Source organism: Salvelinus namaycush, chromosome 31, assembly GCF_016432855.1.
Source record: "Salvelinus namaycush isolate Seneca chromosome 31, SaNama_1.0, whole genome shotgun sequence".
Taxonomy (NCBI): Eukaryota; Metazoa; Chordata; class Actinopteri; order Salmoniformes; family Salmonidae; genus Salvelinus; species Salvelinus namaycush.
In genome coordinates this window covers 9,892,619-9,916,962 of record NC_052337.1, presented here as the reverse complement: position 1 = coordinate 9,916,962, position 24,344 = coordinate 9,892,619, and the positions used below count along the sequence as shown (strand labels likewise).

Below are 24,344 nucleotides of genomic sequence, written 5' to 3'. Positions count from 1 at the left end.
AGGGATAAATACACTGGGGAAAACAAGCGACACCTGGAGGGGGTGGAGACAATAACGAGGACAGGTGTAACTGATCAGGGTGTGACATTTAGCTGCAGTTTCCGAGAAGTGCTTTCTCTGGATGTGCATTTTCTTGTTTGCTTATGACCCTATACAGCTCATTGAGTGTGGTCTTAATGCCAGCATCGGTTTGTGGTGGTAAATAGACAGCTACGAAAAATATAAATGAATACTCTCTTGGTCAATAGTATGGTCTGCAGCTTATCATGAGGTATAACTTAGCTGAGCAAAAACTCGAGCATAACTAACACAATTACAGTTAACAAAAATGAATGCTTAAGCCAGTATAAACAAATGTATAGAATTTATTATACATGAGACAAAATTCACACATTCTCCAGCAAACAACAGCATGTCTTAAGTGTAAAACTAATAATGACTCAATAATCCATGCTTTCTGGGAATGCTATGAAGTCCAAAAATTATGTGCGGAGCTAGAAAGTTGGCTGTCAGAAGTATTACAATGTAAATGTACTTTTAATCTGTCTGTCTGCATATTTTAAGACATGGCATATGGGGGTGTAGTGAGATACTCAATAGAGTACCACAGTATGAGTCATAATACCCATAAAACCTAGAGGTCAAACAGGGAAATGGTTCCAATAATTTTACACTATACTTTTTTCGCAAAGTTTTTTTTAGAAACACTTAAAATAAGGTCTGTGATCCGTGTAGGCTTATCCTGGTGTGACGTTTTTATAAATCTCTAGGACAAGGTGGCTTTTATCAATATATTTGCCTGTATTTATCCCCCAAAATGAAACGCTAATTAGCTGCTAATGTGACTATCATAAAAAACTACAAATGCCATGATGATTTGGACGAGTCTGCCGAATCGAGGCAAAGGTAAGAATCTCTGGATTATAACGATCTAATGTTAGCTAAATGTAGTAATGAATAAATAAGCTACGTTTCTTTAAATGAACAATTCTGTGAACTGTCTTTTACAAGTTTTAAATTGACACAATACCTGTTAGCAAAGGTGTCAGCTAGAGATGATGTGCAGGAGTTTGCAGGTATTTGTAGTCTTTCGTGATGTCTACTTTGATGCTAATTAGCAATTTCGAAACAGTAAATAGAGCCGAATATATTGATATGTCACCTTGTCTGAGAGAGATTTACATGGTTTTCAAAAAGTCATGCCAGAGTAAGCCTACACGAAACACAGCCCATATTTTTGGTGTTTTCTAAAACCCCTTATAGGAAAATGTAATGTTGGAAAAACGATTGGAACCATTTCCCTGTTTGACCGCTAGGTTTCATGGGTATCTTGACACCTCCACTGTGGGGCTCTTTGGGCTGGATGATTATCTTTTCATCACTCATCTTGAAATAACTTATACTAAAAACACGGAAATCAATCTGCCATCATTAACGCCTCATTAAAAATCTAATGATTTATTATTGAAATAGCATGGGCGACCGAGAAAATGAATTTGTACAATTTAAGGCCAAGTGGCAAACAATAATGCAGGCACTAGGGATAGGGGTGTGAGCACGCGGGTCTGGGCAGATGAGATTTAGTCATTGTTTGTGTGCCTCTGTAAGTTGTTGTTCGTATGTATAAGTTTGTATCTGGAGTGGGGGGAAATATAAAATATATATAATAACAATTTTAAAAAGTGCTGCTAAGTTAAGTTTTTTTTAAATTTAATAAATCACATTTAAGAATCATTATCTAAAAAAATATGTGTTGTAGGGCCTATGTATTGGACATTTATTAAATATTTTATAATAAGCTATTATTAGCCTATCAATAGGCCTTGGAATGTTGTCCTTTAATTCCTTTGTTTAGAAAGTAAACAGATAGGCTTACACATCAGTTTCACCTTGAGATTTTTATACATGTTTTACCCCGTGCTGCTGACAAATGGATTATTGGAAGGATGTGTGATAACTAGAAATCCAGCAGAGCCCGTATGTCTAAGTACATAGATGTGACTATATTTATCTGGTATTTTTGTGTTGTTTGGAGGGCAGTAGTGGAAAACATCCTGTTATCACTGACTACAGTCGAGTTATTGGTAGAAGAATGAGATGGGCTTACCAAGAAAAACTTCCAAAAGGACTCATTCGAGGCAGAAAGAAGTTGAAGCACTCAACAAAAAAGGCAGAGATTGATTTATTTTAGCTCACTTTAATCCATTGTACAGAATGAGAACAGGTGACTAAAGTTTTGTTGTCAAGCGGGAAGTCTTCCTTATTAGTAGATAAAGACACGCACACACACACACACACACACACACACACACACACACACACACACACACACACACACACACACACACACACACACACACACACACACACACACACACACACGTTTCACTTATGGAAATGAAGCCTGCTAATGTACTGTAACTGTTTCATGTTGAGGGTAAACACTAATGCTATGCCTGATATCAGAAAAAGCCATTAGTAAGACACTGATGGAAATTTGTCCTGCACTTCCTGTCCAGTTGCAGTACTGTCATCCTCTCGCATGTCCACATCAAACGCTTGCACTGACCTGGCACACCAATTACACTGATGCTAATATCCATGTTCATTATGTGCTAACAGCTTGTTCTATATTGTGGTGCTTCGCTGCTCGTGTTCTAGCCCACTGCCAGGCCAATAGCCTGACAAAATAATTATGCACGCACTCCAGCCAATGGGAGTACAGCTCCCCCTATATATAGGAGCGTGTCTCTACAGTTAGCCTCCCACTTTTTTCAGCGCGTGTCACGCGGGACTAGGCTGGTGAGGAATCAGGCGCAGAGAGTTCCACAGGGAAAAAAGTGCCCTTTAATACGGCACACAGAAAAAACCACAAGCCCAAACACAGGGCACGGTTAAATAAATTGGACCACCCAAAACACAGGGTGCCAGGTCCAGAACATAAACACCTCTACCTTACACACACGTAACACAAAACAATCCCGCACAAAACAAGGGCGGGGACACATACTATAAATAAGGAAGCTCATCAAACACATACAACAGGACACAGGTGAAACTAATAAGACACAACCAACAGACAACGAAAAAGGGATCGGTGGCGGCTAGTAGGCCGGTGACGACGACCGCCGAGCACCGCCCGAACAGGCAGGGGAGCCAACTTCGGCGGAAGTTGTGACAGCGCGACTGAAAATTTATCTGAAGAATTGCATGACAAGATAAGTCTCAAGACGATCCTGCCCAAATTGATCCAGTCACGGCGTCATATATCACGAGCAAGAAGCCACCACCAAAAGCTCTTTTAAAAGGATACTTCATGATTTTGGCAATGAGGCCCTTTATCTACTTCCCCATAGTCAGATGAACTCATGGACTCACATGTGTTTTGTTTGCTTGGGCCCACAGCTGCGCCCTGCTGTCCTCCAAGGTGCAGCGGAAACGCTTGGCATTTTTCAGTGTGCATGTCCCCTCAGGCGTTTTATATGCACTCTCAGGTTCTGAGGGCTCTTCCAGAGATGATGACGTTCCTTCCTCTCTCTTGGTTACGGCGGGTCCCTCGTGTCCTCAGCAGGCTTGCCACCGCCGGTATCCTTACCTCACTCCGCGTCTAGTGCTGTAGCTGGTCCTCTCATGCACACAGATGCAGGGGTAGAGTGGGTTTGTCCCTCACTCACCACGACCCCCCTCAGGAGTGTGGTCAATGGTGATTACCCTTCCAGGTCTAGTAAAACAGCATCTGTGTTACCACATATGGCTATTCTACGGCCCCTGCACTGCAGGTTCCACTTCCAACTATGCCAAGTATGGGAATTGGGCCCACACACACTGTGTTCTCGACAGGCTCAAACGCTTGGGTTACGGATGTAACCATCACTCCGACGCCTCCGGTTCACACAGAAGGTAACACGGTATCCTTTCCCTTTCAAGGGGGTCCCCATGGGCTGTGTCAATGTCCAACGGGCCGCGACCGACAGGGCCATAGAGGACTACAGTCTTTTTCTACTGAACGCTCCTCGACTTTGCGCTCTCCTGCTATCAGATAATTATTGGGAGTGGCGTTAAATCTGTATTCTGCCCACCTGGTTAGATCGGACGCTGAGGCGAGGTTACGCCATTCAATTTTGTTGCCCCCTCCACCTTTGTTGTAGAAAAGGTGATGTTGTAACCAGAGAAGGTTACAGGTCTGAACAAGGAAATTGCAGAGCTTCTGGTGAAGGAGGCGGTAACAGTAGTTCCCCAAGAGCAGAGAAACAACGGGCACTACTCACCCTATTTTCTCATGCCAAAGAAGGCAGGGTGGTGTGAGGCCAATTCTGGATCTGTGGGCTTTAAACAAGTCTGGCCTTTCCGCATGATCACGACAAAGCGCGTTCTGGAGCATATCCACCAGGGCGACTTCTGCACGAGCATCGACTGGAGGGACATGTACTTCCATGTGTCGTTGCTTCGGCATCACAGGAAATTTCTGAGCTTTGCTTTCCAAGGAGTGGCATACGAGTACACAAGATACGTCCTAGCTCCTCGCGTCTTTTCCAAATGCGTGGAGGCGGCAATAGAACCGCTGCATCGCCAGGAAGTCAGGGTTCTAGCATACTTGGACCACCTGCTGGTTCTCACCCCATCAGTAGAGCTGGCAATCTTACACATGACTCGACTGGTGACTCATCTCACGCATCTGGGTGTCCTCGGGATGGAGCGGAACATGACAAGCTCTGGTAATCGGAGGTGTGTGGCCTCCAACAGAACGCCACATCAACCTCCTGGAACTAAAAACGTTTTTGTTGGAGCTACGGCACATTGCACCCATGCATCGAGGACACCATGTGTTGGTTTGCTCAGACAACCAGACCACAGTGGCTTACGTGAACCGCCAAGGAGGAGTGAGATCTCCTGCTCTTCACACCTTGGTGGAGGAACTGTGGCTGTGGACTCACCAAGTGTCTTCTTTCATTGATGGTACGCCACATTCCGGGCCACCTCAATGTGGGGGTGGACCTCATGTCCAGAGGAGGCCCTCGACCCTCGAGAAGACGAGTAGCGCCTATAACCCGACATTGTACACCAGCTATGGGAACTTTCGGGAGAGCCGAGGTGGATCTTTTTGCTACACAAGAGAATGCACATTGCGGCCTCTGGTTCTCTCTTTGGGCACAGGACAGACCGCCACTGGGATTGGATGCGTTCACACACTACCCGTGGCCAACAGTTCTCCTACATGTATTATACATTTGATAAGGCCATTAGTTATTATGGCCTAGTTATCCTCAACATTGTGGTCTGCAAATCTTGGCTCATGGGCCACATCCGACCTGCAAATATGTCAAGGCTCAGGAGAAGACCCAGATGCAGACAGTTTTGAAGTAACACAAGTTTATTACAAAAGCAGGGGGGCAGGCAAACGGCAGGTCAAGGGCAGGCAGAGGTCAGTAATACAGAGCAGAGTCCGAAAGGTACAGAACGGCAGGCAGGCTCAGGGCAGGCAGAGGTCAGTAATCCAGGTTGGTGTGACAAGGTACAGAATGGCAGGCAGGCTCAGGGCAGGCAGAATGGTCAAAACCAGGAAAACAGGAATTAGAGAAAGACAGGAGCACGGAAAAATGCTGGTAGGCTTGATGAAACAAAACGAACTGGCAAGAGACAAACAGAGAACACAGGTATAAATACACTGGGGATAATGGAGAAGATGGGAGACACCTGGAGTGGATGGAGACAAGCACAAAGTCAGGTGAAACAGATCAGGGTGTGACAAAATCACAATATGATGGTATGTGAAGCGAATAGTAATATCTATTGGAATCCAGCCAGAGGGAGGAAATCCAATAATTTGAATATTTTATCACCCACAACCTGCATTCAGAATGACTGCTATGTCGAAGGACTTGACAAACCATACTTTTTACCTTAACACTGAGATTTTAACAATTACAAATTTGCTGTGAATATGATTGAGAAGTGTAAAAAAGCATGAATATGTATTTCTTCATTGGTAATCATTTGGGCTGTTTTATGAACGCCTAAAATAAATTAGGCCTATCAGAATGAGGGAACCTAAGGACGTTTTGTGTGATTCTAGTGGAAACAAAAATTCCCTGTGGCCCTAGGTCCCTGCAAAGCCTACCTGAAGTGCTGTGAGAGCTATACTCACTACCTGGTCTGGAGGGCCAGTGTGAGCTCTATAGGCTGAGCAAGGTGCCAGGCAGTGTTAAGTTGCAAACCAATCTGTTATTACCCACTTACTTGGAAATTAGTTCATAATCAGACAGTCGGTGAAGAGCCTTGATCAAGCGGGCCCTCGCAGCAAACTGCCTGTTATCTGCACAATAAAGTAGGTTGTTACAGGTGAAAATGTGTACCTGTAAGATAAACCTTTCATGTGCATGAAATATACAGTCGTGGCCAAAAGTTTTGAGAATGACACACATATTAATTTTCACAAAGTTTGCTGCTTCAGTGTCTTTAGATATTTTTGTCAGATGTTACTATGGAATACTGAAGTATAATTACAAGCATTTCATAAGTGTCAAAGGCTTTTATTGACAAGTACATGAAGTTGATGCAAAGAGTCAATATCATGACCTCTGCAATCCGCCCTGGCATGCTGTCAATTAACTTCTGGGCCACATCCTGACTGATGGCAGCCCATTCTTGCGTAATCAATGCTTGGAGTTTGTCAGAATTTGTGGGTTTTTGTTTGTCCACCCGCCTCTTGAGGATTGACCACAAGTTCTCAATGGGATTAAGGTCCAGGGAGTTTCCTGGCCATGGACCCAAAATATCGATGTTTTGTTCCCCGAGCCACTTTGTTATCCCTTTTGCCTTATGGCAAGGTGCTCCATCATGCTGGAAAGGCATTGTTTGTCACCAAACTGTTCCTGGATGGTTGGGAGAAGTTGCTCTTGGAGGATGTGTTGGTACCATTCTTTATTCATGGCTGTGTTCTTAGGCAAAATTGTGAGTGAGCCCACTCCCTTGGCTGAGAAGCAACCCCACACATGAATGGTCTCAGGATGCTTTACTGTTGGCATGACACAGGACTGATGGTAGCGCTCACCTTGTCTTCTCCGGACAAGCTTTTTTCCGGATGCCCCAAACAATCGGAAAGGGGATTCACCAGAGAAAATGACTTTACCTCAGTCCTCAGCAGTCCAATCCCTGTACCTTTTGCAGAATATCAGTCTGCCCCTGATGTTTTTCCTGGAGAGAAGTGGCTTCTTTGCTGCCCTTCTTGACACCAGGCCATCCTCCAAAAGTCTTCGCCTCACTGTGCGTGCAGATGCACTCACACCTGCCTGCTGCCATTCCTGAGCAAGCTCTGTACTGGTGGTGTCACAATCCCGCAGCTGAATCAACTTTAGGAGACAGTCCTGGCGCTTGTTGGACTTTCTTGGGTGCCCTGAAGCCTTCTTCACAACAATTGAACCGCTCTCCTTGAAGTTCTTGATGATCCGATAAATGGTTGATTTAGGTGCAATCTCACTGGCAGCAATATCCTTGCCTGTGAAGCCCTTTTTGTGCTAAGCGATGATGACGGCACGTGTTTCCTTGCAGGTAATCATGGTTGACAGAGGAAGAACAATGATTCCAAGCACCACCCTCCTTTTGAATCTTCCAGTCTGTTATTCGAACTCAATCAGCATGACAGAGTGATCTCCAGCCTTGTCCTCCTCAACACTCACACCTGTGTTAATGAGAGAATCACTGACATGATGTCAGCTGGTCTTTTTGTGGCAGGGATGAAATGCAGTGGAAATGTTTTTGGGGGATTCAGTTCATTTGCATGGTAAAGAGGGACTTTGCAATTAATTGCAATTCATCTGATCACTCTTCATAACATTCTGGAGTATATGCAAATTGCCATCATATAAACTGAGGCAGCAGACTTTGTGAAAATTAATATTTGTGTCATTCTCAAAACTTTTGGCCACGACTGTACAGGTAACTGCCAAAATAAAGGAAACACCAACATATAGTGTCTTAATAGGGTGTTGGGCCATCACAATCCGTCTTGGCATAGATTCTACAAGTGTCTGGAACTGTATTGGATGGATGCAACACCATTCTACCACAAGAAATTCTATAATTTGGTGTTTTGTTGATGGTGGTGGAAAACGCTGTCTCAGGTGCTGCTCCAGAATCTCCCATAAGTGTTCAATTGGGTTGAGATCTGGTGACTGAGACTCACAACCCTTTAACCCCCCTATGCTCCTTTGAGACCCCTCTTTCAAAGTCACTGAGATCTCTTTTTCTAACCATGGTAGCCAAAATAATGGTCAACTGGGCATGTGTTTACATGACCCTAAGCATGATGGGATGTATTAATTGCTTAATTAAATCAGGAACCACACCTGCGTAGAAGCCCTGCTTTCAATATACTTTGTGTCCCTCATTTACTCAAGTATTTCCTTTATTTTGTCTGTTACCTGTAGATGAGCTTTGAGTGCAGTTTAGTGCAGTTACATTTGGTGGAGTTCTTGGTTTGCCAAAAGTGTGTGGCCGCTCCAGCCCTTTATAAGGTGCTGCATAGCAAAGCTAACTCAAAGTAGTGGATTACATATTTTATTAATCACATTTGTCAGTCATTCTTTATCTAAAAAATACAATAATTGTGTGGTAGGGCCTATTTATTGGACATTTATTAAATATTTTATAATTAGTTATTATAGGCCTTGGAATGTTGACCTATAATAATTAGTTTAGAAAGTAATCAGAGAGGCCTACACATCAGTTTCACCATGAGTGTTTTTGTTTTTTAAAATACTGTGCTGCTGACAAATGAACTATTGGTACTATGTGTAGTACCTACATATCCAGCGGAGCCCGCATCTCTAAGTACATAGATGTGACTATATTTAGCTGGTATTTTTGTTAAGAAAGCTGTTTGGAGGGTAGTAGTGAAAAACATCCTGTTATCACTGACTACAGTCAAGTTATTGGTAGAGGGATGAGAAGGGTTGTCCAAGAAAAACAATGAATCTATGGCAGCACCCAAGGGGATTGAATGTTTTTAGCTTTACCCATAGATTTTGCGCTCACATATTGTCCCCATGAGTGACAGAACACTGAGCAAGGCTGAAACACCTGCATTTTAGAACTGCCTTACTCAAGAAAGCAAAAAACAAAACAAAACATTTTTGTATGCGGCTTTATTAACTCAATGATTGTTTTTACATTGTTTGCAAACTGATATGTGACACTTATTAATGCAAAAATAACATGCAAAACAGGTGGGGCTCAAAACAGGTGGGGCTCTGCCCAACTTGCCCTGAATGACGGGTTGCCACTGAACAGGTGACACGTTTCAACGTTAGTCTTCCTTATTAGTACAGGGATGTTGGTAAATGCCGCGTTCATGTGCTAGTCGGTACTAGGAAACGCGTTCATGTGCTAGTCGGTACTAGGAAACGCGTTCATGTGCTAGTCGGTACTAGGAAACGCGTTCATGTGCTAGTCGGTACTAGGAAACGCTTTCATGTGCTAGTCGGTACTAGGAAACTGAAATTTCCGACTTGCTAACTGGTTGAACATGGCACGTTTATAACTACAACCAGTTAGCAAGTCGTACATTTCTGAATTTCCTAGTACCGACTAGTACGTGAACACAGCAAAAGACGGCTACATAAATAGGTTTCACTTATGGAAATTAGTCCCGAAGAGCTGCTTATGTTACTGTTTCATGTTGAGAGTAAACACCAATGCTATGGTTGATATCACAAAAAGCCATTAGTTAGACACACACACACACACACACACACACACACACACACACACACACACACACACACACACACACACACACACACACTAACTGGGTTTCCATTCAATTGGAGACAGATTTTCATGCAAATATTCTAGAATCCGCATAAAGAAAATATGTGAATTCTTCAACTCGTGTTTTTTTTCCTCAAAGTGTACTTGCTTTTTTTGTATTCTTTTTTTATACAAATTACCAGCAATCAACAATTTACATCACCACATCAAACATGTCTAACGCAAAACAAACCACACAGGTAAAAACAAGAAGAGACTTTAAATACATACGTACTAAAAAGAAAGAAAAAAGGGCAATTGTATTCACTCAGAAAAAATCGCATTATAATGACTGAAGAACATGTCATTCTTTTAGTTATTAACTATGGATGTCTTAACTAGATTATTACATTCAATCAGAAATATTTTACATTTTGGTGTAGAATTATATCAAATTTTATTTTATTTATTTAACCTTTATTTAACCAGGAAAAGCCCATTGAGACCAAGAGTGTTTATCTAGGGAGAGATGGTCAAGAAGGCAGGAACAATCAATACATTACAGAACTAAAATATACAACAATACAATACAATTCAACAACATGATCCAGCCTCAATAAGCATTTACACTCCTCTGTAACAGTCTCCCATCAAAAATGTAAATTCATTCAGAGGATATCTAGATGAAGCATGGATTGTTAACTATTCCATGCCTCTGTTGCACAAGATGAGAAGGCAGTCTTGCCTAACACTGTAAATGTCCTGGGGACTTTAAGTAGCAACCACCTAGCAGACCGGGTATGGTAACTGCTGGTGGTGAAGGAGACCAGACTACAGAGGTAAAGAGTGAGTTTACCCAAAATGGCTTTGTAGATGAACACATACAAATGTGCCTTTATGCGCATATAAAGTGAGGTCCAACCAAACATTTGGTACAAGGTGCAATGGTGGGTGAGTGACTTGGCATTTGTATTAAAGCTCAAGGATGCATGATTAACAGAGTCCAATCTCTGTAAGACAGGAGGCTGCATGCATATACAACAAGTCACCATAATCAATTACAGCGCGAAAAGTGGCCTGAACTAGCTCCTTTCTAGCCATAAGAGGGAAGCAAGCCTTATTACGAAAATAAAAACCCAATTTCAATTTAAGCTTCCTCACAAGATTATCAATATGAACTTTAAAGGACAACTTGTCATCCAACCATATACCTAGGTATTTGTAGGATGACACTTTTTCGATGGATAAGCCACCAGATGTGAAAATGCTAACCTTCTCTGGCTGAGTACGAGCTCTGGTAAAGGTCATACATTTTTTGTACATTCAAGACCAGTTGTAGACAATAAAGGAAGGCATGCAGTGACTGAAAAGCAGTCTGGAGCTCTTCAACAGCCTGAACCTGTAATGCTGGCTTCCAACTCACACTCTCAAACACGTAGATCTGTTTGTACTGTACTTTAGCCTATCGGATTTCCTGTAATCACCTATTGCCTGATCTCCCGGATGACGTTACTAGCCTTTCCCTGCCTGTACTGTTGACTTTTTGGACCCCCTGTGTATGACCTTCTGCCTGCCCCTGGACCCAGCTACCTGCCTCCTCCTGTTGTCCTTTACAATTAAACACCTGCTGCGCCCTGCGCTTGAAACCAGCTCTCTGTCTCCCACCGTGTTCATTACAGAACCAGAGAAGGAGCACATTAATATATGACTGTATCATATGCATATAGATGTAACTTTGTTGGTTGCATCTCATTTCCCAAATCATTAATACAAATTGAGAACACAGGAGCTAAAATGGAACCCTGGGGCACACCTCTATTAATCTCAAGAACACTAGACTTGTGATTGTCAGAATATACACATTGTGTTCTGTCAGAAAGATTGTTCCTAAACCAATTTAATGCCCCTTCACTGAGACCAATGTTTTTGAATCTAGCTAGCAACAATTCATGGTCAACTGAATCAAATGCCTTTGATAAATCAACAAACAGAGCAGCACAATGCTGCTTTTTATCAAGTGCATTTAAGATGTAATTTTCCACTGCCATAGTTGCAGTTGTGGTGCTGTGTCCCAATCTAAAGCCAGACTGAACCCCTCTCAGTATGTTCTTCTCAATTAACATGTTTTTTAACTGTGAGTTCACTAGGGATTCATAGACTTTGGCCAGGATAGGGAGTTTGGAGATAGGACGATAGTTATTAGCATCTGAGGGATCTCCGCCCTTTAGCAGTGGGAGGACATAAGCTGATTTCCAAATGCTGGGTATGGAATTGGTCAAGAGACTCAAGTTGAAAATGTGAGCCACAGGTTCAGTACTAGTACCAGCTGTTATCTTTAAGAGGTAGGGATCCAGGTTGTCTGGACCTGCAGACGTTTTAGTGTGTATTGCATTTAGTGCTTTATAGACCTCAGTATAAGAAACAGGCTCAAAGTTAAAATGGTTCACATGAGGGCCTATATCTTAGTTTACTGTAACATAGCTTACATTAGAGGCCTGGGCCCCACCATTATCAAAAATTGAGCCAGCAGATATGAAGTGCTTGTTAAAACCCCTACAATATCAGCTTTATCCTTCACTTCTCTAGAATCCATCATTAATAAATGGTCAGGAAGGCCAGAGTATACATTAGAACCTGACACTGATTTGATTAGCTTCCAGAACTTGGTAGGGTTGTTTAGGTGCTCTGTGACTGCATTTAGATAGAAATCGGATTTGGATTTCATGGTCAATCCTGCAAATTTGTTTCATAGCGCTCTGAAGGAGACCCAGTCAACAGAAGCATTTGTATGTCTAGTTTGAGCCCAAGAGACAAATGGACTTGCTACAGATAAAAATGGGTAAGTGATGACATAGTGCACACAAAATGTAATTTTTTGCTTAAGTTTTCATGTATCGAATAAAAATCAAAAGTTTAATTCAACGGATAGTTTTGTCACAAAAACTGCTGAGTTAAATAGAAAATGTGCCTATTCTGATCTTGGCACGTGCGCTCTAGCCAACAGCTCACAGACACAGTGCAGGTAGGCTGTGCTGGTACAGTAGGCTAGTCTACATGATTAGATTATTATGGATAAAGAGCGAGAATATTTGTATTTGTCAAACGGCAGTCAAGCATCGATCATCATTTCACCCGAATAAGACCCTAGATACTTATTGTAAAGCAGCATCAAGTTCATCACCGTGCACTTTCACCACCCTGTGAAGTTCATGATCATTTAATCTGTATCCTAATAAACTGCATGGTTTCCGGAGTCGTAGTAGGAGGACCACACACCATATCATCACGTGACACTAAGTTTACTTCCATATGATGGTTATTATATCAATATCTGCGTTTTCACTGCCATTTCGCACATAATTCATTTTACAGACACAAAAAGATTCCACCATGGACAATTAAAAAAAATAAGGTATGACTTTAAGTAACAGTATAACTTTAGTCCGTCCCCTCGCCCGACCCGGGCGCGAACCAGGGACCCACTGCACACATCAACAACTGACACCCACGAAGCATCGTTACCCATCGCTTCACAAAAGCCGCGGCCCTTGCAGAGCAAGGGGACCACTACTTCAATTCAAGGTCTCAAAGCGAGTGACGTAACCGATTGAAACGCTATTAGCGCGCACCACCGACTAGCTAGCCATTTCACATCCGTTACATTTACTCAAATAAAAACTGGATGGAAATGTGGTTATTGATGTGAATTATTCTTGCACTTCCTGTCCAGTTGCAGTACTGTCATCCTTTCGCACATCTAAGCATTGCTCCACATTGTATCCACATCAAACACTTGCACTGACCTGAAGCACTAATTACACTCACATTAATATCATTATTCATGATGTGCTAACAGCTTGTTGTGTGCTTTTCATCAAGGTCAAAGAGTTTCTCAGTACCTTGTAAACATTAGCAGATCACCGTCACAGTTTGCCCTGGAGGGGAGCCAGTGAGGAGATGTGGAACCTGTCAAACAAAGTGACACTGTATTTGATGCTGTTTTGTGATTAATGATGTCAATGATTTTCAGGGGCGCAATTTCACTGTGGATGGGGACGGGGGATGTCGCCCTCACATTCTGAAATGACATTTTTGTCCCCCCCAGTCTTATCATTGGAATGTGATACAAAACGGGGCAAGGGTGTGCTTTAGGACCATGCGGATGCCTCCGAGCGGTCCGGTAGGCTGTTGGAAGTGTTTATCTGACTGGATAAAAAAGAAATCATAATAATTATGTCCCCCCCACTTCTAAAACCAAAGTTGTGCCCCTGATAATTTGTATATATTATTTTTGAAAGCCTTTTAAATGTATTGACCTGCATGGGTACTATAATGAGTTTGTATAGCTTGGTTTCACTTGCATGCCTTGTGTGTTTTTCAATATGAACGAGAAAGGGGAAAAAAACATGTATTTCTTCATTGGTAGTCATTTGGGATGTTTTATGAACGGCAAAAAAAATAGGCTACCATTATGAAGGACCATAGGGACGTTTTGTGTGATCCTTGAGGAAACATTCCCAGTTGGTCCCTGCAAAGCCTACCTGAAGTGCATAGCATATGCCCAGAAGATGGAGCTATACTAACTACCTGGTCTGGAGGGTCTTTGAGTTTTATAGGCTGAGCAAGGTGCCGCGGGCAGTGTTAATTTGCAAACCAATCTGTTATTACCAATTTACTTAGAAATGAGTTGATAATCAGACAGACGGTGAATCTACACAATAAAAGAGGCTGTCAGGTGTAAATGTGTACCTGTATGATAGACCTATCATGGCCATGAAATATAGATGATCTTTGAGTGTAGGTAGTAGTTTAGTGCAGTTACAGTTTTTTTGTTTCCGTACACAGATTTGCAGATGTCATCGCAGGTGCCGCGAAATGCTTATGTTTCTAGCTCGAACAGTGTAGTAATATGGGGCGGCAGGTAGCCAGTGGTTAGAGCGTTGGACTAGTAACCGAAAGGTTGCAAAATATAATCCCCGATCTGACAAGGTAAAAAAGATCTGTCGTTCTGCCCCTGAACAAGGCAGTTAACCCACTGTTCCTAGGCCGTCATTGAAAATGACTTGCCTAGTTAAACAAAGGTTAAAAAAACATCAAGCAGTGGAGCTATAGGAGGACAGTCTCAATGTAATGGCTGGAACGGTATCACACATATGGAAACCAGCTCCTCCCACCAGCCTCCACTGATACAATAACAATACACACATAATCCAAAAAGTAAAAAAAGAAATAGCAATTTCTAATTCATAGTAGTGGATACATTTATTAATCACATATATTAATCCTTAGCCTATATTTATGAACAACAACAAAAAAAATTGGGGTGATTTCACATTTTATAATTATTCCTTATCAATAGTCCTTGGAATGTTGACCTATAATTCATTTGTTTAGAAAATAAACATAGGCCTACACATCAGTTTCACCTTTACTTTTTTTTCTTTGTACACCGTGCTGCTGAGAAATTCATATTTGGAAAGATGTGTGATAACTAGAAATCCAGCAGAGCCCATATCTCTAACTTTTTGACCTCTACCTCCCACTTGTGGCGTGACGTTGAAAGAGGGATGGAACTTTAAAAAATGGAAAAAGACACGCCGCACTCAGAGCTTCTTCAGACACGCGCAGACAAATACGAAAACGATCGCGAAACTTCGAAGATTTACTTAGAATGGTGTGATAAAAGCTATCGCGGTATACATAATCTAAAAGTGTTGTCGAACCGATTAAATATCAATGATTCCTGACAGATAGTTGTATACACATTTGAATAACTTTTCTTTAAGAGATTATTATTTATTCTCAAAGGCAGGAGAGAGTTGCTCAATGGAGTGAGACCAACGTTGCTAAATTGTTTAGTGTAAAACAGTTTGTACGCATTGTTTTGAAACAAATCTCAACAACTTTATTGCTTTCATTGAGCAAGGCGATTGGGACATCGGCTTCAGTCTTCTGGAGTCATCCCCGAGGAAAAGCTGGACAAAACTCCGGCAGAATGAGCACCGATAAAAACAAGTGAGTATGAACCCGTTTTTTTAGTGTCCATTTCCTAAAGTTAACCTTTATTTTCCACTAGCCTATGTAGTGGTTTTGGTGGTGTCTGTTGCGCTTCAAATATTGTCCCGGTCAGAAGTGAGGTAATTTAATAGCCTATCACGTTACTGCTGAGTAACGTTAGCAGATGTTCCTAATACTAGTTACTTGGATAGAGTTCATATTTCAACACACGCTAACCACTGCCATTATACTGGAATCTACGCGTAATTACGCAAAGCCATTTTGTCGCCAAAAGTGTTCCATCATGGAAAATCTTTATGGCATTGCATTGAATCGGGCATGGCATTGTTTACCTTTTGAGAAACCTTAAAAGCAGGGGGGAACTATGAAATAATCAATTACAACCTTTCAAGGAAGGTGCTTTGTGGTAAAGCGAATTAGTCGCGTTAACTATTTAACACCCCACATTGCTTAATTCTCAGTAGCTAACAGATCTTATACACGAATGAGGTCTGGATAAGCTGCCTGTTACCGCCGCTTCTCCAAGGCTGAGGCATGAGAGTGCACGATAATCTTCTTTTCCGAGAGCCTGTCACAATCAATTAGATTGTACGTGTCTAAATAAGACACTAGAGCCAAGTGTTATCGCTCGTCAGGGTGAAGTAATTTATGAATACATACATGTCTGAATATTGACAACACCACAAAACGTGGTAACTCAACTTCAGCATATTTGTAACTCTCCTTCGGTCTGTGTGGCCTCTCTTGAAAGTATAGCCGAAGAGGCAAAGCGAGAGAGAGCGTTTACTCCGCCCTAGCCTCTGCTGAGTCCCCAACAACCGGATGTTCCGGTTTTCAGGGGAAATAGAAAGAGGCATGTGACACGACTTCCGCTTTTGGACATGAACTTGTATGGAGGTCAATGAGTGAATTTGTAAAACAAAAAATGTAATTGCTAATTTGCTACGTGAGGCTTATTTGATCGAATAGAAGTTTCGTAATGTTTATGTTATGAATGCACTGATATGTGGAAGAACATGGCATTTCGGCAACTTTGGAAAAAAACGGCTTTATGTAGACTTTATCCGTTGTTCACATGAATATCTGCCCTCTCATTGGCTAGAATGGTCCCACCTGATCTCGCCTCCTCCCGCCTTACTTCCATCTTCAAGGACATGTCTTTCCGTTGTTAGAGCAGACACTCAACTATCTTGTTAATATAATAGATAATCTATGGTATAGCCAACCAACATCGCTTTCCTCTCAGGAACATGCACCCTGGTGGAAAGTTTTGTATGGGTTGTATAGGTTTCTAAACTACACACTCTTTCTCCTTAGATCTAAACCTCCAGATGACATTATACTCTTGTTTTTTTGTACATTATATGTAATCTATTCATTTACCAGATTTATTCTGGTAAATATGTCTGAAGCAGAAACTGGGTGGCGGAAAAGAGATCATATGGTCACATGCAATGAAAAATAGAGCAGAGAGAACCTTTGAGATATATTGCCATTTGTGATCTCCTTGTGAATCATTTCCATACTCATTCAATGTACATTTATTGCTTCATAGTTTATTGCTTCATAGTTTGACAAGGAACCACATTGTAAAATACTTTTGGCACAACCTTTACTAAAAAATATGATTCCTCATTATTTATATTTTGTTTTCTCAGTGACTAACCCACTAATCGGATTATGTTTGACAGGGAAATTATTATTTTCTGTCATGATATCATCTTTATTTTTTAAATTTAACCTTTATTTAACTAGGCAAGTCAGTTAAGAACAACAAATTCTTATTTACAATGACGGCCTACCCCGGCCAAACCCGGACGACGCTGGGCGCCGATTGTGCGCAGCCCTATGGGACTCCCAATCACGTCCGGTTGTGATACAGCCTGGAATCGAACCAAGGTCTGTAGTGACGCCTCTAGCACTGAGATGCAGTGCCTTAGACCGCTGCGCCACTCGGGAGCCCTCATCTACTTACTGTCTGGATTCATCAGTGCGTTGTTTCCTGTTGTCTTTACTTTAGAGAGCGGATACAGGAAACCAGTGACAGATGCTTCAGACTGATTAGGTGCTATGCGGGTTAGATTTTGTAACCTAAATCAAATTTTATTTGTCATATGCTTCATAAACAACAGATGTAGACTAACAGTGAAATGCTTACTAACGGGTCATTTTCCAACGATGCAGAGTTTAAAGATAAAAAATAATGGAAATAGACACAGGAATAAATACACAGTGAATAACAATAACGAGTTAAAAAAAACATGGCTATGTAGAGGGAGTACCAGTACTGAGCCGATGTGCAGGGGAACCAGGTAATTGAGGAAGACGAGGAAGCTATGTACATGAACAGTGTATTCAGAAAGTATTCATACCCCTTAACTTATTCCACATTCTGTTGTGTTACAACCTGAATTCAACATTTATTAAATATATATTTTTCTCTCATCCATATACACCCCATAATAACAAAGTGAAAACAAGACATTTCTGCAAATTTATTGAAAATCAAATACAGAAATATCTAATTTACATAAGTATTCACACCCCTGAGTCAATACATGTTAGAATTACCTTTGGCAGCGACTACAGCTGTGAGTCTTTCTGGGTAAGTCTCTAAGAGCTTTCCACACCTGGATTGTACAATATTTGTACATTATTATTAAAAAAATTCTTCAAGCTCTGTCAAGTTGGTTGTTTATCATTGCTAGACAGCCATTTTCAAGTCTTGCCATAGATTTTCAAGCTGATTTAAGTCAAAACTGTAACTAGGCCACTCAGGAACATTCAATGTCGTCTTGGTTAGCAACTCCAGTGTATATTTGGCCTTGTGTTTTAGGTTATTGTCCTGCTGAAAGGTGAATTTGCCTCCCAGTGACTATTTCAAAGCAGACAGAAGCAGGTTTTCGTCTAGGATTTTGCCTGTGCTCAGCTCTATTCCATTTGACTGGATGTATTCACCACTCTCAAGGGATATTCAGCGTCTGCTTTTTTTTATTTTGACCCATCTACCAATAGATGCTTTTCTTTGCGAGGCATTGGAAACCTCCCTGGTCTTTGTGGTTGAATCTGTGTTTGAAATTCACTGCTTGATTGAGGGACCTTACAATTATCTGTATGTGTGGGGTACAGCGATTAACAAGATTTTTGAATAATTAACTAAACACTATTATTGCACACAGAATAAGTCCATGCAACTTATGTGACTTGTTAAGCACATTTTTACAACTGAAATTATTTAGGCTTGCTATGACAAAGGGGTTGAATGCTTATTGACTCAAGACATTTCAGCTTTTCATTTATAAAAAAAATCTAAAAACGTAATTCCACTTTGACATTATGGTATTGTGTGTAAGGCAGTGACACAATCTCAATTTTAATACATTTTAAATTCAGGCTGTAACGCAACAATTCAAGGGGTGTGAGTACTTTCTGAAGGCACTGTAGGTAGGGGTGACTAGGCAACAGGATAGATAAGACAATAGTAGCAGTGTATGTGGTGAGAGTGAAAGTGTTTGTGTGGCATCATTATGCATGTGTGCCTATGTTATGTGTTGGTGTGAGTGTTTGCGTAGAGTTCAGAGAGTGTGTGTGTGTGCATAGTTGCTTCGACAGAGTTAGTGCAAGAAAAGGTCAATGCAGGTAGTCCGGGTTTCCATTTGACTAGTTATTTAGCACTATTGTTTAGCAGTCTTATGTCTTGGGGGTAGAAGCTATACAGGGTCCTGTTAGTTCCAGACTTGGCGTTCCGGTACCGCTTGTCGTGCGGTAGCAGAGAGAACAGTCTATGGCTTTAGTGGCTGGAGTCTTTGACCATTTTTTGGGCCTTCCTCTGACACCGCCTGGTATAGCGTTCCTGGATGGCAGGGAGAGCTCGGCTCCAGTGATGTACTGGGCCGTACTCACTACCCCCTGTAGCGCCTTGCGGTTGGGTGCCTTGTAGTTGTCGTACCAAGCCGTGATGCAGCCAGTCAGGAGGATATCAATGGTGCAGCTGTAGAACTTTTTGTGGATCTGAGGGAATTACAAAAGTGACTTGAAACTTAAACCTTTTGGACGACCCGACCAAATTCACATATATAAATGTGAGTTATAGATCTGCCATTCTCATTGAAAGCAAGTCTTAGAACAGATCTACTGCTTCAATGTGCACTATTTCTACGCTTCCCGTTCTTACATTTAGTTTTTGGTCTTCGGGTTTCGGTATTTTTGGTGATGGAAAATATATATTATAGCGGTTTAGATGGCACAATGATTCTCTACAATATACTTCCTTGTTTTGTCACACAAACTGAAATTCAAATAAAATCAAAGTTTATTTGTCACGTGCGCCGAATACAACCGGTGTAGTAGACCTTACAGTGAAATGCTTACTTATAGGCTCTAACCAATAGTGCAAAAAAAAGGTATTAGGTGAACAATAGGTAAGTAAAGAAATAAAACAACAGTAAAAAGACAGGCTATTAGTCAGGCTGATTAAGGTAGTATGTAGATATGGTTAAAGTGACTATGCATATATGATGAACAGAGAGTAGCAGTAGTGTAAAAGAGGGGTTGGTGGGTGGCGGGACACAATGCAGATAGCCCGGTTAGCCAATGTGCGGGGGCACTGGTTGGTCGGCCCAATTGAGGTAGTATGTACATGAATGTATAGTTAAAGTGACGATGCATATATGATAAACAGAGAGTAGCAGCAGCGTAAAAAGAGGGGTTGGGGGGGCACAATGCAAATAGTTTGGGTAGCCATTTGATTACCTGTTCAGGAGTCTTATGGCGTGGGGGTAAAAACTGTTGAGAAGCCTTTTTGTCCTAGACTTGGCACTCCGGTACCGCTTGCCATGCGGTAGTAGCGAGAACAGTCTATGACTGGGGTGGCTGGGGTCTTTGACAATTTTTAGGCGACCTATTTGAATTTTAGCAAATGGCAGAGCGATTTCTGCATAGTGCATCCTTAAAAGTGCACAGCCACTAGGAAAGATAGTCTTTGTACAATCCTTTAGAGCTGTTTGTAAGTTTCCCAAATATATTTTTCCAAGCACACTGCAAAAGCAACCACGTGAGAGAGCTAGGGAAGTCAGGGTGCAGGCAATCAAGGTCCTCAACCTGCTCTTCCCCCTGAGCCACTGATGTGGGCCTTGACTAACATGCTGACCAGACTGCCCGCGTTGCGTGCGCAAGTTTTGCAAATAAACTACCGTTCAAAAGTTTGGGGTGACTTAGAAATGTCCTTGTTTTTGAAAGAAAAGCAAACACTTTTGTCCATTAAAATAACATCAAATTGATCAGAAATACAGTGTAGACATTGTTAATGTTGTAAATGACTATTGTAGCTGGAAACGGCAGATTTTTAATGCAATATCTACATAGGCGTACAGAGGCCCATTATCAGCAACCATCACTCCTGTGTTCCAATGGCACGTTGTGTTAGCTAATCCAAGTTTAAAAGGATACACAGTGAGGACGATGGTTCAGGAGGAAAATAAAAATCCAAGGGCCAAAGTTGGAGAATTCCGGAACTTGGTCGCATCTTCAGGTCACCTACTTCCCACATGTACAATCAGACATCACCTCCATGTCAATAGGCTCTTTGGAAGGTATGCCAGAAAAAGCCTTTTATTTAGAGCAATCAACAAATGCAAACGCTTGGGGTTTGCTAATCCCTTGGATTGGAACCGACGCTATGGTCAGATGACATGGAAATAGAGCTCTTTGGCCACGCACAACAGTGGTGCTACTAGGACATTTTAGCCAAAAACCTGGTTGCCTCTGCCAGGAGACTGAAACTTGGCCTCAAGTGGATCTTTCAGCAAGACGCTAACCCCAAGCACACATCAACATCCAGAAAGAAATGGTTACTTGACCACAAAAGAAAATGTTTACAATGGCCATCTCAGTCTCCGGATTTGAACCCCATTGAAAACCTGTGGTTTAAATTGAAGAGGACAGTCCATAAGTGCAGGCTAAGGATATCAAGGATCTGGAAAGATTATGTATGGAGGAATGGTCTAAGACCCTCCCAATGTGTTCTCCAATCTCATTAAACATTTTAGAAAAGACTCAGGGCTGTTAACCTCACAACGGGAGTCAACATTATTGCCATTCCTATCTTTCTGAGAATGTTTTTATTACTTGTTAAACAAATTTATTTCTCTGAGCAATTGTATTAGTATAAAATAATTTCCCCCAAAATTGTGCATTCCATATAGCTCAGTATTTATATTATTTATTTTGTACAGTATTTTATACAGTATCTTCATCGTGGTTGCCAGTCATTTTAGAGGTGAATGTATATAGTATATAATGTGTGTGTCAGACAAGGTGAGAGTCAACCCATGTGGCGGCTTTACAAAAAATATGTCCTTGTGAGGAGGATGTTTTTCATTCATGTTGAAAAAGGGGGAAAGGGTCTTGTTTTTCCCGAGGTGGGAATGCTGAACATTCCACATCTCTCGCCCACAACTGGTGTGGGTATACTGTACATCTAGCCCTGCACCCCTTGGTGTGTGTACGTCCATCCCTGTGCAGTGTTCCCCATAAGGCCCACCCTGTTAGAAACCTCATCACAGGCTGATTATGTGGCTCCTGTCCTGGGGGTATATGGGGCCCCTGGTGTGGTAGGAGCTCTAGTCCCATGACCCCGTCCATCCCCAGCATCGAGCCTGCTGCAACATGACTCTTCTCGCTCTCTCTCGTTTCTCCCCCCTCCCCCTCTTGTGGCAAGGCTAGAATGAAGGCCCTATCACTCTGTTACTTGAACCGGCCTCCCCTCCCTGCCTCACCCCTTCACACCCTCTGCGTGCAGAAGAAGAAGGCTATCATGGCGAATGCTAAACTAAATGCTACTTGAAGGCTATGTACAGTAAATGCTACATGATTGGATCCGTTAAAGATTTTGTACCTGTCTAGAGGATCATATTTGGTACAAATCAGTCCCAAAGTCCTAGACCTCAGCTGAATCTGGTAATGAATGGTGTGGCTTTTGAACAAGTTGAGGAGACTAAATTACTTGGCATTACCTTAGATTGTAAACTGTCATGGTCAAAACATATAGATTCAATGGTTGTAAAGATGGGGAGAGGTCTGTCCATAATTAAGAGATGCTCTGCTTTTTTGACACCACATTCCAAAAAGCAAGTCCTGCAGGCTCTAGTTTTATCTTAATTATTGTCCGGTTGAGTGCTGCAAGGAAAGACCTAGTTAAGCTGCAGCTGGCCCAAAACAGAGCGGGACATCTAGCTTTTCATTGTAATCAGAGGGCTGATATAAATACTATGCATGCCAGTCTCTCTTGGCTAAGAGTTGAGGAGAGACTGACTGCATCACTTCTTCTTTCATAAGAAACATTGTGTTAAATTCCAAATTGTTTGCATAGTCAACTTACACACAGCTCTGACACACCAAACCCCATCAAACATGCCACCAGGGGTCTTTTCACAGTCCCCAAATCCAGAACAAATTCAAGAAAGCGTACAGTATTATATAAAGCCATTATTGCATGGAACTCCCTTCCATCTCATATTGCTCAAATCAACAGCAAACCTGGTTTAAAAAAACGGATAAAGCAATACCTCACGTCACAACGCTTCTCCCCTATTTGACCTAGATAGTTTGTGTATGTATTGATATGTAGGCTACATGTGCCTTTTTTTAAAGTTGATGTACAGTGCATGTATTCAGACCCCTTTTCCCACATTTTGTTACGTTACAGTCTTATTTGAAAATGGATAAAAAAAATAAAATGGGCGTTGCACAACGATTTTAAATCAATAAGTCATAGTTTAGTCAAAGAATTATATATTTGGGCTTGAAGTGACATCCGAACTGCCCACTTCGTGCAAATCCGTGTCAATGTGGTGTCTTCCTATGATATGACATACAAATGATATTCAGGGGTTGCAGGGGTTTTTGCACCTCCACTTTTTTTAAACCAGGAACATTTCATAATCCATTGGATCATTTTAATTTATTTTTTAGCTAGTCTGTATCTTTCAATAGTTATCCATATTACCAGTGCTTCATCCTATAATTCCTAACTATTTCTATGGTGGATTCGCAGCTGCAATTTATGAAAGATGCCAAAACATTGTAGATAACAATAATGGTGAAGTCAGAGGCCAGTGGTTTCCATCTGTGGCAAAGTTTTCACGAAATCAATACTTATGACAAATCCAGCTCCAGAACCAGCCATAGAGCCAGCTGGCAATTTTTTTGATTACGGTGTAGTAAAATGCAACAACTGATAACATTTAGCTTGATGAGGTTAGCATGCTAGCTAGCTACACTGACAGCAGGTTGTTGATGTTTAACAACGCCACATGGAAATTCCCACACCCAATTTGTGACAATGTACAAGTCGCCTTTGTCATTCTTTGTAGGTGGAACCTAAACGTGCATTTCCTCTCAAGGACAGGAAATTAAGTCGAAATAGTGGCAGCAACTTCCTCTGGGTGTATCCTTTTTAAGCTTTTATAAAAGGATGGAAGTAAGCCACTATAACTTAATTCACTCTTGGACCATTATTGCTTGATTAACTTACACATGTTGAAATGTGGCTTTCTGAGACTCCAGATCAGATCTTCCTC

At 41.6% G+C, this 24,344-nt stretch overlaps 1 protein-coding gene across 2 annotated transcripts in view; it reads left to right on the top strand.

Annotated features, from left to right (window-relative positions):
- The first annotated feature begins 15,327 nt into the window (after positions 1-15,327).
- The window catches only part of LOC120025832 (electrogenic sodium bicarbonate cotransporter 1-like), a 92,075-nt gene continuing 83,058 nt past the window's right edge, over positions 15,328-24,344 (top strand). For both annotated transcript variants that reach the window (XM_038970527.1, XM_038970526.1), the window contains exon 1: positions 15,328-15,762. In XM_038970527.1, the coding sequence (XP_038826455.1) occupies positions 15,743-15,762 (20 nt within the window). In that variant the 5' untranslated portion in view covers positions 15,328-15,742. The remainder of the gene's footprint in view (positions 15,763-24,344) is intronic.